The sequence below is a fragment of the Phyllobates terribilis genome, unplaced genomic scaffold (assembly GCF_046119375.1).
Source record: "Phyllobates terribilis strain yellow unplaced genomic scaffold, ASM4611937v1 Scaffold_4__5_contigs__length_816908805, whole genome shotgun sequence".
NCBI lineage: Eukaryota > Metazoa > Chordata > Amphibia > Anura > Dendrobatidae > Phyllobates > Phyllobates terribilis.
In genome coordinates, this window is record NW_027362764.1 from 113,479,232 (window position 1) to 113,493,395 (window position 14,164).

At 44.9% G+C, this 14,164-nt stretch overlaps 1 protein-coding gene across 2 annotated transcripts in view; it reads right to left on the reverse strand.

Moving 5' to 3' along the window:
- Nucleotides 1-14,164, reverse strand: part of RNF32 (ring finger protein 32) — a 63,246-nt gene that overhangs the window by 35,071 nt on the left and 14,011 nt on the right. For both annotated transcript variants that reach the window (XM_073676528.1, XM_073676527.1), the window contains exons 3-4: nt 10,467-10,737; nt 4,698-4,840 (exon numbers count right to left, since the gene is read on the reverse strand). In XM_073676528.1, coding sequence (XP_073532629.1) covers nt 4,698-4,840; nt 10,467-10,737 — 414 coding nt within the window. The remainder of the gene's footprint in view (nt 1-4,697; nt 4,841-10,466; nt 10,738-14,164) is intronic.

Below are 14,164 nucleotides of genomic sequence, written 5' to 3' on the forward strand. Positions count from 1 at the left end.
CTCTCATCATTGACCCTGCTGGTACTGATCGCAGCGCCTGCAGGGATCTATGATGAGGGCAGCACTCAGCGCTCTTCCCAAGCACCGGGTGCTAACTGTCATCAGTGTGCGGGACTTTTTGCGGTCTGGACAGCAGGTAAAAAACAGACATGCCAGCGTGTTTTGCACACGGACACCACATGGTCTGTAGAAAGTGGAAACACACTGACATGTGCACATACGCATTCATGTGAATGGGTCTATGTGTGTCAGTGTCTCTGGTACGTGTGGAAACGGTCACCGCATGTACTGACGTGTGAAAGAGCCCTTAGTATGTGTCTGTGTGCGCTTTTGTGTGTGTAAGCGTGCTTCTGCATGTCTGTGTGCTCTTCCGAAGATTTATTATATTTGGAGAGAGATGGGAGAGAAATTTTAGGAGACAGAATGGGGAGATGTGTGAAGAAACAGTATGGTGAACTAGGGGAGGGGTGGGAATGGGTGCGGGAACAGAATGGGGAAGGGATGTATAAGACAGTATGGAGAGCGGGGGAATAGTGTGAGGAGACAGTATGGGGGGAGAAAAGTGTGAGGTGACACAGCACAGAGACTAGGTAGTGTGGGGGAAGGTATAGAGATGCGGCAGTATGGGGGAAACAGTGTGAGGGCACAGAAAGGAGGGAACAGTATGCTGAGGATGGGGAGTGTGATGAAGGGGCACAGTATAGAGACTGGGCAGTATAGGGGGGACACAGTGTGAGAGGACAATGTGAAGAGGGGGCCCAGTATGGTAAGGAGAGGACAGTGTGGAGAGCAGGTACCATAAGAGGGGTAGAGTGTATGTCATGTTTTGTGCAGGGAGCATTGTAAGAGTTAGGTTTATTCAGGGGCTCAGTGTAGATATTTTTATTCAGGAGCATTATAATGACACTGCTATCTTTAAGGGCATCGTGTGGGGATGATCTGCAGAAGACCGGAGAAGATGGAAGTCTGCAGAGACGATCTGTCTATGAGAAAAGTCATCATGGAGACTGGACAAGAGGGAGACGAAAAGAGAGAGAACGACTCTAATCAGAGAAGCCGTCTCAGGTAAGATACCTGGATGTAAATGTTCATTTGTGATCCTGCCTGCGTCTCATCAGTACTGTGGTTCCTGTATGGTCCGCAGTCTGATGATGACTGATAACAACTCCCAGTATCTCTATTGTTAGTTACATACTGGGAGTTGTAGGTTTATGTGATACAAAGATATATGGGTCTGACCTGACATTACAAATGATGGTGGTTCAGATGATGTATTCATGTACTCATGTGTTTGTGCGCGTCTGCGTGTTTGTGCGCGTCTGCGTGTTTGTGCGCGTCTACGTATCTGGAATAATATGTATTTTGTAAGATGCGTGTATGTAAGAGTCCATTGTGGTGTGTAATAACATTCATATGCTTGAGGCACCTTTACTAAATCTATTAGGACTCACTCACATGTGTTAGGGAATTCCATTTGTCTTTCCACATTTAGGAACAGACAAGTGAAATTTGCTAACCTTGTCATAACCATAGGGTTGTACTTGTATGGAGCGGGTTCAGGAGCTAAGCCTGCTCCATACCGGGCAGATGTCGGCTGTGTTACATAGCTGGCGTCTGCCTGTAACAGCAGTGATCAGAGCTCGCCTTGATTGCTGCTGTTTTGAGTATTTAAGTGCCCTTGTCAATCACTGACAGCAGCATTTAGCTAGCACGATGGCCGGTGCATGCAGTCACCTGCTCCCTTCTGCCCCCTGTGACGCAGTTGCAGGTTGCTGATGGGTTGCCAGTAGTGCTGAGTGAGCGTGGTCGGATAAGGTGTTATCCCAGCATGCTCGGGTGTTATCCAGGTATCTTGTAGTGCTCTGCTAATATGCTCGAGTCCCTGCGGTAACATGTTTTGCGGCGGTAGACAGAAGCAACATATGCAGGGATTACCTAACAAACAGGCAATTCCTGCATGTGTTGCGTCTGTCTACCGCCGCAAAACATGCTACCCTGGGGACTCGAGCATATTAGCAGAGCACTACAAGATACCTGGATAACACCTGAGCATGCTGGGATCACACCTTATCTGACCATTCTCGCTCAGCACTAGTTACCAGGTGCTGCTGCCATGTTAGTCGTTCAATGAAGCTCAGCCTGAGGTTGGGCTCCATGGAAGTGTCACAATCCAGGTGCCGGACGTTATTGCAGCACCCTCACTTTGTAGTTCGCAGTGACTGTAATGTCTCCCTCCTTGCACCGATCCTATGACAGGAAGCGAGTGGCGGCAGGGAGAATAAAATGTAATTTTCTCTGTGTAGCCAACGCTTTTCCAATAAGCCGTCTAACCAGGCTTTAAACCCTATTTACCTGCAGATTACCCCTATATCTGCAGATAAATAGCGTTTTTCAAGGTGACAAGTTACCATTAAAGGGACTCTGGCAGTACGGAATGACTGTTCGAACAAAGTCCTGCCGCTCAGTGCTCCACAGCGCGGCCAATCATGTAACTATAGTGCATTATAGACAAGCATAACAAGTAATAAAACCGTTTATGGTGGGCTGTAGTGTGGGCCCCTAGAGTCAGTTCCCCTGGTGGGCCCTAGGCACCCCAGTCCGACCCTGACTGTACCTGGGGGAGGATAGGACATAGTGTCACTACTGTACCTGGGGAGGATAGGACATAGTGTCACTACTGTACCTGGGGGAGGATAAGACATAGTGTCACTAGTGTACCTGGGGAGGATAGGACATAGTGTCACTACTGTACCTGAGGAGGATAGGACATAGTGTCACTACTGTACCTGGGGAGGATAGGACATAGTGTCACTAGTGTACCTGGGGAGGATAGGACATAGTGTCACTACTGTACCTGGGGGAGGATAGGACATAGTGTCACTGCTGTACCCCTGGGGGAGGATAGGACATAGTGTCACTACTGTACCTGGGGGAGGATAGGACATAGTGTCACTACTGTACCTGGGGAGGATAGGACATAGTGTCACTACTGTACCTGGGGGAGGATAGGACATAGTGTCACTACTGTACCTGGGGGAGGATAGGACATAGTGTCACTACTGTACCTGGGGGAGGATAGGACATAGTGTCACTGCTGTACCCCTGGGGGAGGATAGGACATAGTGTCACTACTGTACCTGGGGGAGGATAGGACATAGTGTCACTGCTGTACCCCTGGGGGAGGATAGGACATAGTGTCACTACTGTACCTGGGGAGGATAGGACATAGTGTCACTACTGTACCTGGGGGAGGATAGGACATAGTGTCACTACTGTACCTGGGGAGGATAGGACATAGTGTCACTACTGTACCCCTGGGGGAGGATAGGACATAGTGTCACTACTGTACCCCTGGGGGAGGATAGGACATAGTGTCACTACTGTACCCCTGGGGGAGGATAGGACATAGTGTCACTACTGTACCTGGGGGAGGATAGGACATAGTGTCACTGCTGTACCCCTGGGGGAGGATAGGACATAGTGTCACTACTGTACCTGGGGGAGGATAGGACATAGTGTCACTGCTGTACCCCTGGGGGAGGATAGGACATAGTGTCACTACTGTACCTGGGGAGGATAGGACATAGTGTCACTACTGTACCTGGGGAGGATAGGACATAGTGTCACTACTGTACCTGGGGAGGATAGGACATAGTGTCACTAGTGTACCTGGGGAGGATAGGACATAGTGTCACTACTGTACCTGGGGGAGGATAGGACATAGTGTCACTGCTGTACCCCTGGGGGAGGATAGGACATAGTGTCACTACTGTACCTGGGGGAGGATAGGACATAGTGTCACTACTGTACCTGGGGAGGATAGGACATAGTGTCACTACTGTACCTGGGGGAGGATAGGACATAGTGTCACTACTGTACCTGGGGGAGGATAGGACATAGTGTCACTACTGTACCTGGGGGAGGATAGGACATAGTGTCACTGCTGTACCCCTGGGGGAGGATAGGACATAGTGTCACTACTGTACCTGGGGGAGGATAGGACATAGTGTCACTGCTGTACCCCTGGGGGAGGATAGGACATAGTGTCACTACTGTACCTGGGGAGGATAGGACATAGTGTCACTACTGTACCTGGGGGAGGATAGGACATAGTGTCACTACTGTACCTGGGGAGGATAGGACATAGTGTCACTACTGTACCCCTGGGGGAGGATAGGACATAGTGTCACTACTGTACCCCTGGGGGAGGATAGGACATAGTGTCACTACTGTACCCCTGGGGGAGGATAGGACATAGTGTCACTACTGTACCTGGGGGAGGATAGGACATAGTGTCACTGCTGTACCCCTGGGGGAGGATAGGACATAGTGTCACTACTGTACCTGGGGGAGGATAGGACATAGTGTCACTGCTGTACCCCTGGGGGAGGATAGGACATAGTGTCACTACTGTACCTGGGGAGGATAGGACATAGTGTCACTACTGTACCTGGGGGAGGATAGGACATAGTGTCACTGCTGTACCCCTGGGGGAGGATAGGACATAGTGTCACTACTGTACCTGGGGAGGATAGGACATAGTGTCACTACTGTACCTGGGGGAGGATAGGACATAGTGTCACTACTGTACCTGGGGAGGATAGGACATAGTGTCACTACTGTACCTGGGGGAGCATAGGACATAGTGTCACTGCTGTACCCCTGGGGGAGGATAGGACATAGTGTCACTACTGTACCTGGGGGTGGAGTTTGAACTCCTCCTTACATATAACACATGGCTGTACAGAGTCGCCTTGCTCCACAGACCGCTGTTTCACCGTAAACCACTGCTCGCTGGTTAATGGCATCGCAGGAGCCTCAACAATTCCAAGTTTCTGAGCTGCAACCAAAGATACAAAGTTCTCATAATCAGCGGTATAAAGAGGCTACTTTTTGGGGGTCATTAGTATCATTACTAAAGTATATGCTGTTGTTTATACCATCTGCATAACATAAGACCAGTAATAAGTGTGAGGAGCGATTGGCTGTTGCTCTGCCTTACATTACTCCTAATATGCTCAGACATGGTGGATCCCTGCCATGACGCCTAATTGATGATTGGATTGCCTTCTGTATTTTATTTGTCTTGGCTAACCTTGTGTGTCGAGCCGTCGCTGTACTAATTACTTTTATGCCTTTACCACTGACACCTGTAGTGACTGACTAGTAATGACAGCTACATGGTGTAGAGGATACGTCCAGAGGGCAATTCTCCTGAGTCTTCTTTTGTCCTGTCAATCATTACAATGGGGGAAGACATCATACCTGTAATCAATCAGTCACATAGAGAGCGTTATGAATTGAGTCATTCAGGGAAAGAAACTATTTCTCCTTGAGCTCAGAACAAATCTGAGGACTAACTTAAGCCACTGTATGACATTAATCAATGTCAAAGGCTGTGCTGAATGGTATACATGAAAGAGATGCAGCACTGAAGATACATGAAGACCGGCAGGCTCTATCGTACTCCGTGACAAGCGACTCCCATGTTAAAGGATTAGAAGGATCTAACGGAGGACATCCATAATATCAGAGACATCCTGCATCCATATCGCACTGGTTTTATCATCACGCAGCTTTGTTTCCATGTCAATTAGTGGAAAAAACCCTTAGCATCTAAATTTACTCTCTTATATAGGAACACATCCTTATCAATGTTATCATTATGTAAAAGCGACAAAGCAGGAACAGTACTAAGCATTTACTAAAAATCTAATGCACGCAAACAAGCTGAATATACAGCATGAGAAGGAAGCAAAAACAGCACATAGAGTAAGGCTCAGCTCACATGTCCAGTAATCATCTGCTTGAAACAGATCCATTTATCATAGACTTCAGTGTTAAAAAGAACAGATTCAATTGCCATCAGTTTTATTACCCAGACAAAAATGTTGTGTCTGCATAACTTTTTTATCCTGTTAAGATAATAAGATAACTAATTGCTGCTGGACCCATTTCAGTTGGATGATTACTGGACATGGGAACTTAGTCTAAAGGTGCTAACATAGATTAGATAAAAGTAATATTCCCATCTTGTAATGGATATGCTATCACATAATGATTAGTGGGGATCTGATCTCTGGAACCCCCCTGATCATGAGAATAAAGGGTAGCACTACTGATTTAGTGCTGTGTCCCCTTTACTGTTCCCTCCCTGGACAGTTGCTGGAGCAGGGTGGCTGAGAGGGCCACTGTGCAGGGAATACCAGGATCAACACAAGTTCCAGGGGTCGGACCACCACTAATCAGTAGGAGAGGACATATCTTAGCCATAACTTTATAAGCTGGCAACATCCATTCAAGTAAGCGCCAGTTTCATGTATCTGACAATCATGATCTGAGTACAGACAGTGATGTCCAGCCTGGCCACATGTCTTCCAACCCAAACTTAACAGCCTCATATATACCCACAGGCCTGTTTTATTTATTTATTTTACTCACTTACATAGCCGCCATTATTTCCACAGCGCTTTACAGACATCATCACTGTCCCCACTGGGGCTCACAATCTAGATTCCCTATCAGTAAGTCTTTGGAGTGTGGGAGGAAACTGGAGAACCCAGAGGAAACCCATGCAAACACGGAGAGAACATACAAACTCCTTGCAGACGTTGCCCTTGGTGGGCTTTGAACCCGGGACCCCAGCGCTGCAAGGCTGCAGTGCTAACCGCTGAGCCACTGTGCAGCCCACTTAAAGAACTGCAGCTGGTTCGGAAACTGCTGTCTACAGTAAACCATGATTGTCGGAAGCGTGAAACCAGTCTTATTCCAAAGGTGAATATCCTGTAGATAGGCCATAAACCTTTAACCCCCTTCCCGATGTAGGTTGTAATAGTACGTCCTACCTGGTGCGTCCCCATGTTTGAATGGGGCTCAGGAGCAAAGTTTGCATCAAACTTAGGAGATTCCAACGGTGTTATACAGCCGGTGTCTGTCTGTAACAACAGTGACTGGAGCTAGCTCCAATTGCTGCTGTTTAACCTTATAAATGCCACTGTCAATCTCTGACAGCAGGATTTAAATGGACTGATGAACAGGCTCCTATTGGTCCCCCTGCAACACAATCCCATGGCTGCCATCACAGTCCTCCTGGCTCTTGGTTTTATAAAAGATCGTCATATTCTCTATATAATGTTCTCTATATGCTCTATATAATGCAATTCTGAAGTACTGCAGTACATAGAACAAGTGATCAAACAGGTGATCACAGGTTAAAGTCCCCTAAAAAAAAAAAAAAAAAAAAAACTTTTTTGAAAAAATCTAAAAATGATATAAAAGTTTGAATCACACCCCATTTTCCCTTTAGACATAAATAAAAAAATAAACGTGTGATATTGCTGCATCCATGATAGTTTGATCTATCGAAATATAAAACTTCTAAAAATAAAATGACAGATTTTATGTCTTTTCATTCGCTTCATCTCACAAAAAAAGCAAGAAAAAACATTGTATGGACCCAACAAAAAAAATTGTAAAAAAAATTTTCATTTAATTTTATGGTAAAATGAATGGTGGCATCTTAAACTATGATTTGCCCCGCTGAGAAAAAAGTAATCGCAGTGAGAGAAGAGGAAGAAAACAATCAAAGCGCAAAAACAAAAACTGAAGCAAGAAAGGTTTAAGATAATAATTCCGCCATGATGAGGGGCAAATCCTAATGTGTATGGGCACCAACCGACAGCCCGATTGTAATGGAAACAAAAGATCCGGCTTTTTGGGTTTTTATTCTTTGGCTTTCTGCAGTATATGCCGAATTTCAGGATGGTTTTGATGATTTGATTTAACCTTTTTCAAAAAAAAAAACAAAACCCAAGCACAAAATGCATAATATTGCTTTTAGAATTTCAAAAACTAAAAATAGAGTGCACCAAAAAAATCTTTCTTAATTGTCAATGGGTAAAAAGTTTATAGAGAGTTAGCAGTCCAATGTAATCATCCACTGATTTTGCCATGAGCTCTCTCTCTCTTCCGAACTCCGAACAGTAAAATGGACTTCCGGGAGAAGTCCGTGTTTGGAGTTCAGCATCGGACACTAGAACTTTAGAGTTCGTGTTCGCTCATCTCTACTCAGGTCCAAAATGGACCTGCGAGAACGGAAGAGCAGCTGGCACTAATCATACCAGGATATCCCTCAGGGAAGAATGTGCAACTTTTCCCATATACATATGACCTTTATGTGACTTTTGGATCCTTTATACAAAATGTATATTATATATAAAAAAAAAAAAATTAAAAAGACCCTTTAAAATGTTTCTACCTTCAAGTATCTGCTGAGCTTATGTAGTTTACAATAGATGGAAACATCTGCAGCTTCTGTTATGCTCCGCACACATTTGCCCCGGCAGGTTTGGCTTTAATGCTTGATTTCCTTTTGTCGTTTTGTCAAAAGTAATTAAGTTGTCAGCGTTATTCAGAAAGTTACAAGAAAAATCTGAAACACTGGAACTTTACTAACAAAAGTATTTCTATGAGGAAGAAGTGAAACGTTTACGTTCAGGTTGATTAGATCTCTCTAAGTAATTTGGTGACATTAACACATTATTAAGGAACAGTTTTCCTTGTTCTCTATGGGGATTTACCAGAGCTAATAGCAATAATAATACAGATATAATTGGCAGTCGTAGAAACTTGTCTATTGCGGTGACAGATGAGCCGAGTATGAAATGCATGTCACACATGTACTTGATATTAACTAGTAGGTGACAGATCTATCTACAATATCTATAGTATCTATCTCATATGTCTATCTATGAGAAATAGAAGTCGCAACTCCAAACACAGCAAAAAAAAATGTATTGCATGCAAAGGTACACAACGTTTCGGCTGACAGATAGAATCCATTCGTCCATGAATCCATCCATGAATCCATTCGTCCATGAATCCATCCATGAATCCATTCGTCCATGAATCCATCCATGAATCCATTCGTCCATGAATGCATCCGTCCATCCATCAATCCATCCATCCATGAATCCATCCGTCCATGAATCCATCCGTCCATCCATGAATCCATCCATCCATGAATCCATCCATTCATGAATCCATCCATCTATTTGGATTGTTAGCTGCTCACTGGCTTCGGCTTTTGCAGAGAGAAAAGGAATGGCACTCAAATTGGGAGCAGGGTCAGCTATAATGGGGGGCACAGATATAAAGGAGCACTGTGAGGCCAACACTGTTATAACGTGAACTGTGTACCTTGCGCAGTTATTGGGGAGCCCTAAGCATGACACAGCATCAAATTTTTACCCAGGGTTCTCTTTAAAGAGGTATTTCCACATGAGACTAAAAGAGGTCTAAAAGATGGGGATTCCATCTCCGAGTCCCCAATACATTAGAGGAAGAGGGTCCACGATCTCCTGTTTGATACTCCAGAGAGTAGAAGTTTAGGTGACCTAAAATAAAGTACATGCCCATCACACTGTAGTTTATGAAACCCGGGAATCTGTCAGTAGGATAAACCCTCGTAGGCCATCTATATGCAGGTCATAGGAAGCTGAATAAAATGATATCTTGATATCTGTGATTCAATGTCTTATTCTAGAGATAGACGTGTTTTTCTTAATATGTGAATTAAGTGTTAAGATCTATGGGCCAAACATAGATCTCCTGTAGAATCTGCTTCCAGAGATTATTTTAAATAAAAGGGGGCATTACCAGTGTGAGACATGTAGATCAGGAGAGCAGACTGTCAGTCATCACGTCTCATGCTGGTAAAGCCTAATTTCATTTAAAATAAGCTCTGGAAGCAGATTTTCAGGGAGATCTATGTCCGGCCCATAGATCTTAACAGCTCATTTAAATATTAAGAAAAATCCAGATTTCTCAGGAATAAGACGTCAGATCACAGATATCAAGGTAAACTACAAGGAAGAAAGCCACATGTATGCACGGCCATCACTTCTCCTCTTTGGAGTGCTGATGGCGGCAGCACAGGAACCCCATTCTCCTGAATTTGCGTTTCAGATAATTATGGGAATTTTTTGTAATATGCAATAAGTGTCTGGGATAGAGAAAAAAAACTTTTTGGCTTTTATGGTGTACTTTGGGAGAGATACAATTTTGCAATGACCTAGAGCAGGGATGTCAAACTCAAATACAGAGAGGGCCAAAATAAAAAAACTTGGATAAAGTCGTGGGCCAACCTTGATATGTATTAACAACCCTCCACACAATATAATGGGCCCCACATAGTCCTCCATATAGTATAATGGGCCCCACATAGTCCTCCATACAGAATAATGGGCCCCGCATAGTCCTTCGTACAGTATAATGGGCCCCACATAGTCCTTCCTGCAATATAATGGGCCCCACATAGTCCTCCATATAGTATAATGGGGGATGGTGCCAGTGTCGCGGGCCAAATATAATCACCCTGTGGGCTAGATTTGGCCCGCGGGCCAGAGTTTGACATTTGTGACCTAGAGTAATATTTTCTACATATAGTAAAGTTTACAGTGACTTGCCCAATGTTAGTTTTGGACCACATGGATCAAGAACGTATTCCTCTTCTGTAGGATAGATAGCAGCTTTTTCTTTATGTTTCTTCCTTATCCCAGTATCAACAACAGGTTTCGCGATTTTTCTGTCCACACCTCGGCCTCCAGAGTTCTTTGCACTCCCAATTCCTTTATAAGGATCAGCTAATGAGAGATGTTGAAGTTGGAGATTTTGTAAGATATGATCCTGTAAAGCTACGGCGGTCAAAATGACTGGTTGTGAACTTCTGGCTTGATTCTAAAACATAAAAGTTGAGTTAATGATGAATATACATATATTGCTTTTTTTCCCAAGATCTTTTAAGATTTATAGCAGATTGTACTATTCCATATAGCAGAAAAAAGCTATACCTTCCTTCAAAAATCTAGGATGGAGGCCCAAAGTACACAGATCTGGTCCATGCTGAGTGACTGGAGGTCTATGGACACTTTGGTGACTTAGGCATTGTAAATTTTTCCTTTGACTGCCCTAATCTAGGCTACGGCGGGGTCACATGCCATGTTACTACTGTTAGGCAGCATGCCCACTATGCATTTTTTAAGCGTTTCCGCAGCGTAATTTCCGCTGTGGAAACACTTAAAAAACGCTTGGTTATAGGTCTGCAATGGTCCCCAATGATAATCCGCATGTGCTGTGCACATGCTGCGGAAATTTCCGCTGCGTATTATCATTGCGGAAAAATCCGCAGCACGTCCATTAATTTTGCGGAATCGCGGTGTTTTAGTCGCCATTGACTTGCATTGGAACGCATAACATCCGCATGACTACACGTGCACATGCGGATATTATGCGATTCAATGCGCGGATGGTACCCGGGTCTGGAGAAGAGGAGACTCTCCTCCAGACCCGGGTACCATAGTACCTGTAGTTAAAAAAGAATTAAAATAAAAAATAAACATATACTTACCTTCTAGAGGCCCCCTGTCTGCTCCCGGCGGTGCTGCTGGCTCTTCGGCTGCTCGTGGTGGTAAAAGGACCTTCCATGACGTCATTAGGCATGTCGGCGGTCGTGTGACCTGTCACATGACTAAATGACATCATGGAAGGTCCTTTTACAACACCGCGAGCCGCCGAAGACACCGGACGCACCGGAGAAGGAGACCGGGGGCCATCGAAAGGTGAGTATAATGTTTTTTTTTATTTTTCACCATTTTTAATCTTTTTTTACTATTGATGCTGCATTTGCAGCATCATAGCTTGGTCACACTATATAAATCCATGCAGGTTGCATTGATTTATATAGTGTAACCAAGTTGTCAAGCACTTTTCCAAGTGATGCTAAAATTGCTTGGAAAAGTGCTTGACAACCCGCATGCAAAATTGCATGTAAATATGCTTCTACCTTGCAGAAAAAACGCATGTAAAATCCACATGCGTTTTTTCTGCCAGGGAGATGCAGAAACGCTCAGGAAAAATCCGAAACATTTCTGCATCGTGGGCCCTTAGCCTTATAGTTAAATTTTTTGGACATTTCCACACTATGAAATTCAGACACTGATACAATCACACACCTGAAGATCTTAAAGCCTCCAAAGTAGGTTTTAGGTTAAGTGCACATGTAGCGTTTTCGCTGCATTTTTTTCCACGCCGAAATGCATCAAAAACGCTTGGTAATCAGTAAGCCAGGTAATGCAATGGCAATCCTGATGTGCTGTGCACATGATGCAGAAATTTCCGCTCAGGATTGCCACTGCGTTTAAAAACGCAGCATGTCCTTTCTATGCAGCGTTTCTGCAGCATTTCCCACCCATTGACTTTAATTGAACTGCAGCAAATCCGCAGATATAATATATATACCTGCGGATTTGCTGCGCTTCAATCAAAGTCAATAGGCGGTGAAACGCTGCAAAAACGCACATAGAAGTGGTACCCCGGTTGGCAGAGGAGGACTACTACTCCCATCATCCGACTGCTGTCCCGCGAATAACAGCGAGAGCGGCGCGGCTGAGGGGAGTAGTATTGTCCTCAGCCGAGCCGGGGCTGTGCACTGTGCATAAAAAAAAAAAGTTCTCCGCCGATGTGATCCTCCCGGCGGTACACTGACGGGAGCGCGTTCGCTCCCGGCAGTGTACATCGCTGCGCTGCAAGGACCTGAGGTCACAAGAGCTCTCACCTGAAGATCAGCTGAGAGCTCAAGTGACCTCACTTTACAGCACCCTTGCTGCGTGGGAACATTCTCAAGAATGTTCCCACGTACCACTGATGCTGAGGTCACTGGGGCTGATCAGCTGATGAACCAAAGTGACCTCACTCCTGCAGCAAAGCCATGTACACTGACAGGAGTGATTACATCCTGTCAGTGTACATTGCTGTCTTCTACAGCAGTGACATCAGTGATTGCTGATGTCACTGCTGTAGAAGTGACTTGGATTGCAGAGGGACAATCTGAAATACTATGAGGGAGGACAGTTGAGGGATATGGTTGTTTTTTATTTATTTATTTTTTTTTATGAAGGGCTTCGGGGACTGAGCGTGCAATAAAAAAAATATTAAAACCGTGTGTATTTTTATTTCATTAAAATACTTTATTCTGGCCGTGTCTTTTATTGAAAAATCGGCAAAAACTTTACTACACAGTTAGTAATGGGGGTGTATTAAAGACGCCCTCCATTACTAACCTGGGCTTCACGTCAGCCGCCAATACAAGGCTGACATGAACCTCAAGCTCATTACTACTTCACTCGCCACCGCTACACGGCAGTGGGAAAAGCGGAGACTAAGCGCCAGATTTGGCGCATCTTATGGATGCGCCATTTCTGAGACTACTGAGGGGTGATATTATTAGCCGCGAAGGGGACCAGAATCCATGGCCCCTCTCTATTAATATCAGCCCGAAGCTGTCTGTTTAGCCTTTTCTGGTTAGATTTTATAGGAGGACCCTACATAAAATTTTTTCTGGGGTTCCCTTGTAATCTAGCCAGTAAAGGCTAAACAAACAGCTGTGAGCTGTTATCAATAGCTAGGGAACATTGTTGACTAATGGCCCCTTCCCCGGCTACTAATATCCGCTCCCAGCGGTCGGATTTCCCTCTGCTGGTTATAAAAATGACGCGGGAGCCCACGCCATTTTTTTTTTTTTACATTTTAGGCTCGTTGCCCACGATTCAGACTTAGCAGCGCTTTGGACGCATATTTTTGCTGCGTCCAAAACGTTGCATTTTATTGAACGCAGGTAAATCCACATGTGTTCACTGAACCATGCGGATTTATCGCTTTCTATACATTCTAGTGGTCAAATTTATGTTGCGGAGACTAGCAACTCCGCAAGAGAATTTGACATACTGTGGTCCTTTGACATACTGTGGTCCTGAAAGACGCACTGCATGTCAGTGTCCGCGGGTGATCCGCAGCCTCAGATGCAGCATAGTGGACATGGGATTTCTAGAGATCCCATCCACTATGCTGTAACATCTGGATGCTGCGGGTTTGACGCTGTATAAACACACAGCCTCAAACCAGCAGCGACTCCCGATCGTGGCCATGTACCCAAACTCAAACGCAGCTTGTCAATTTCTGTAGTGGAGACGTCAGTCTCCGCTGCAGATTTTGACCGATTGAAGTGTCATTATATGCGGTGGATTCACATGTTCCAACAACAAAAGTGGGGCATTGGAACACCGCGTTTTGGACGCAGCAAAAATAAGCTGCGTCCAAAGCGCTGCTT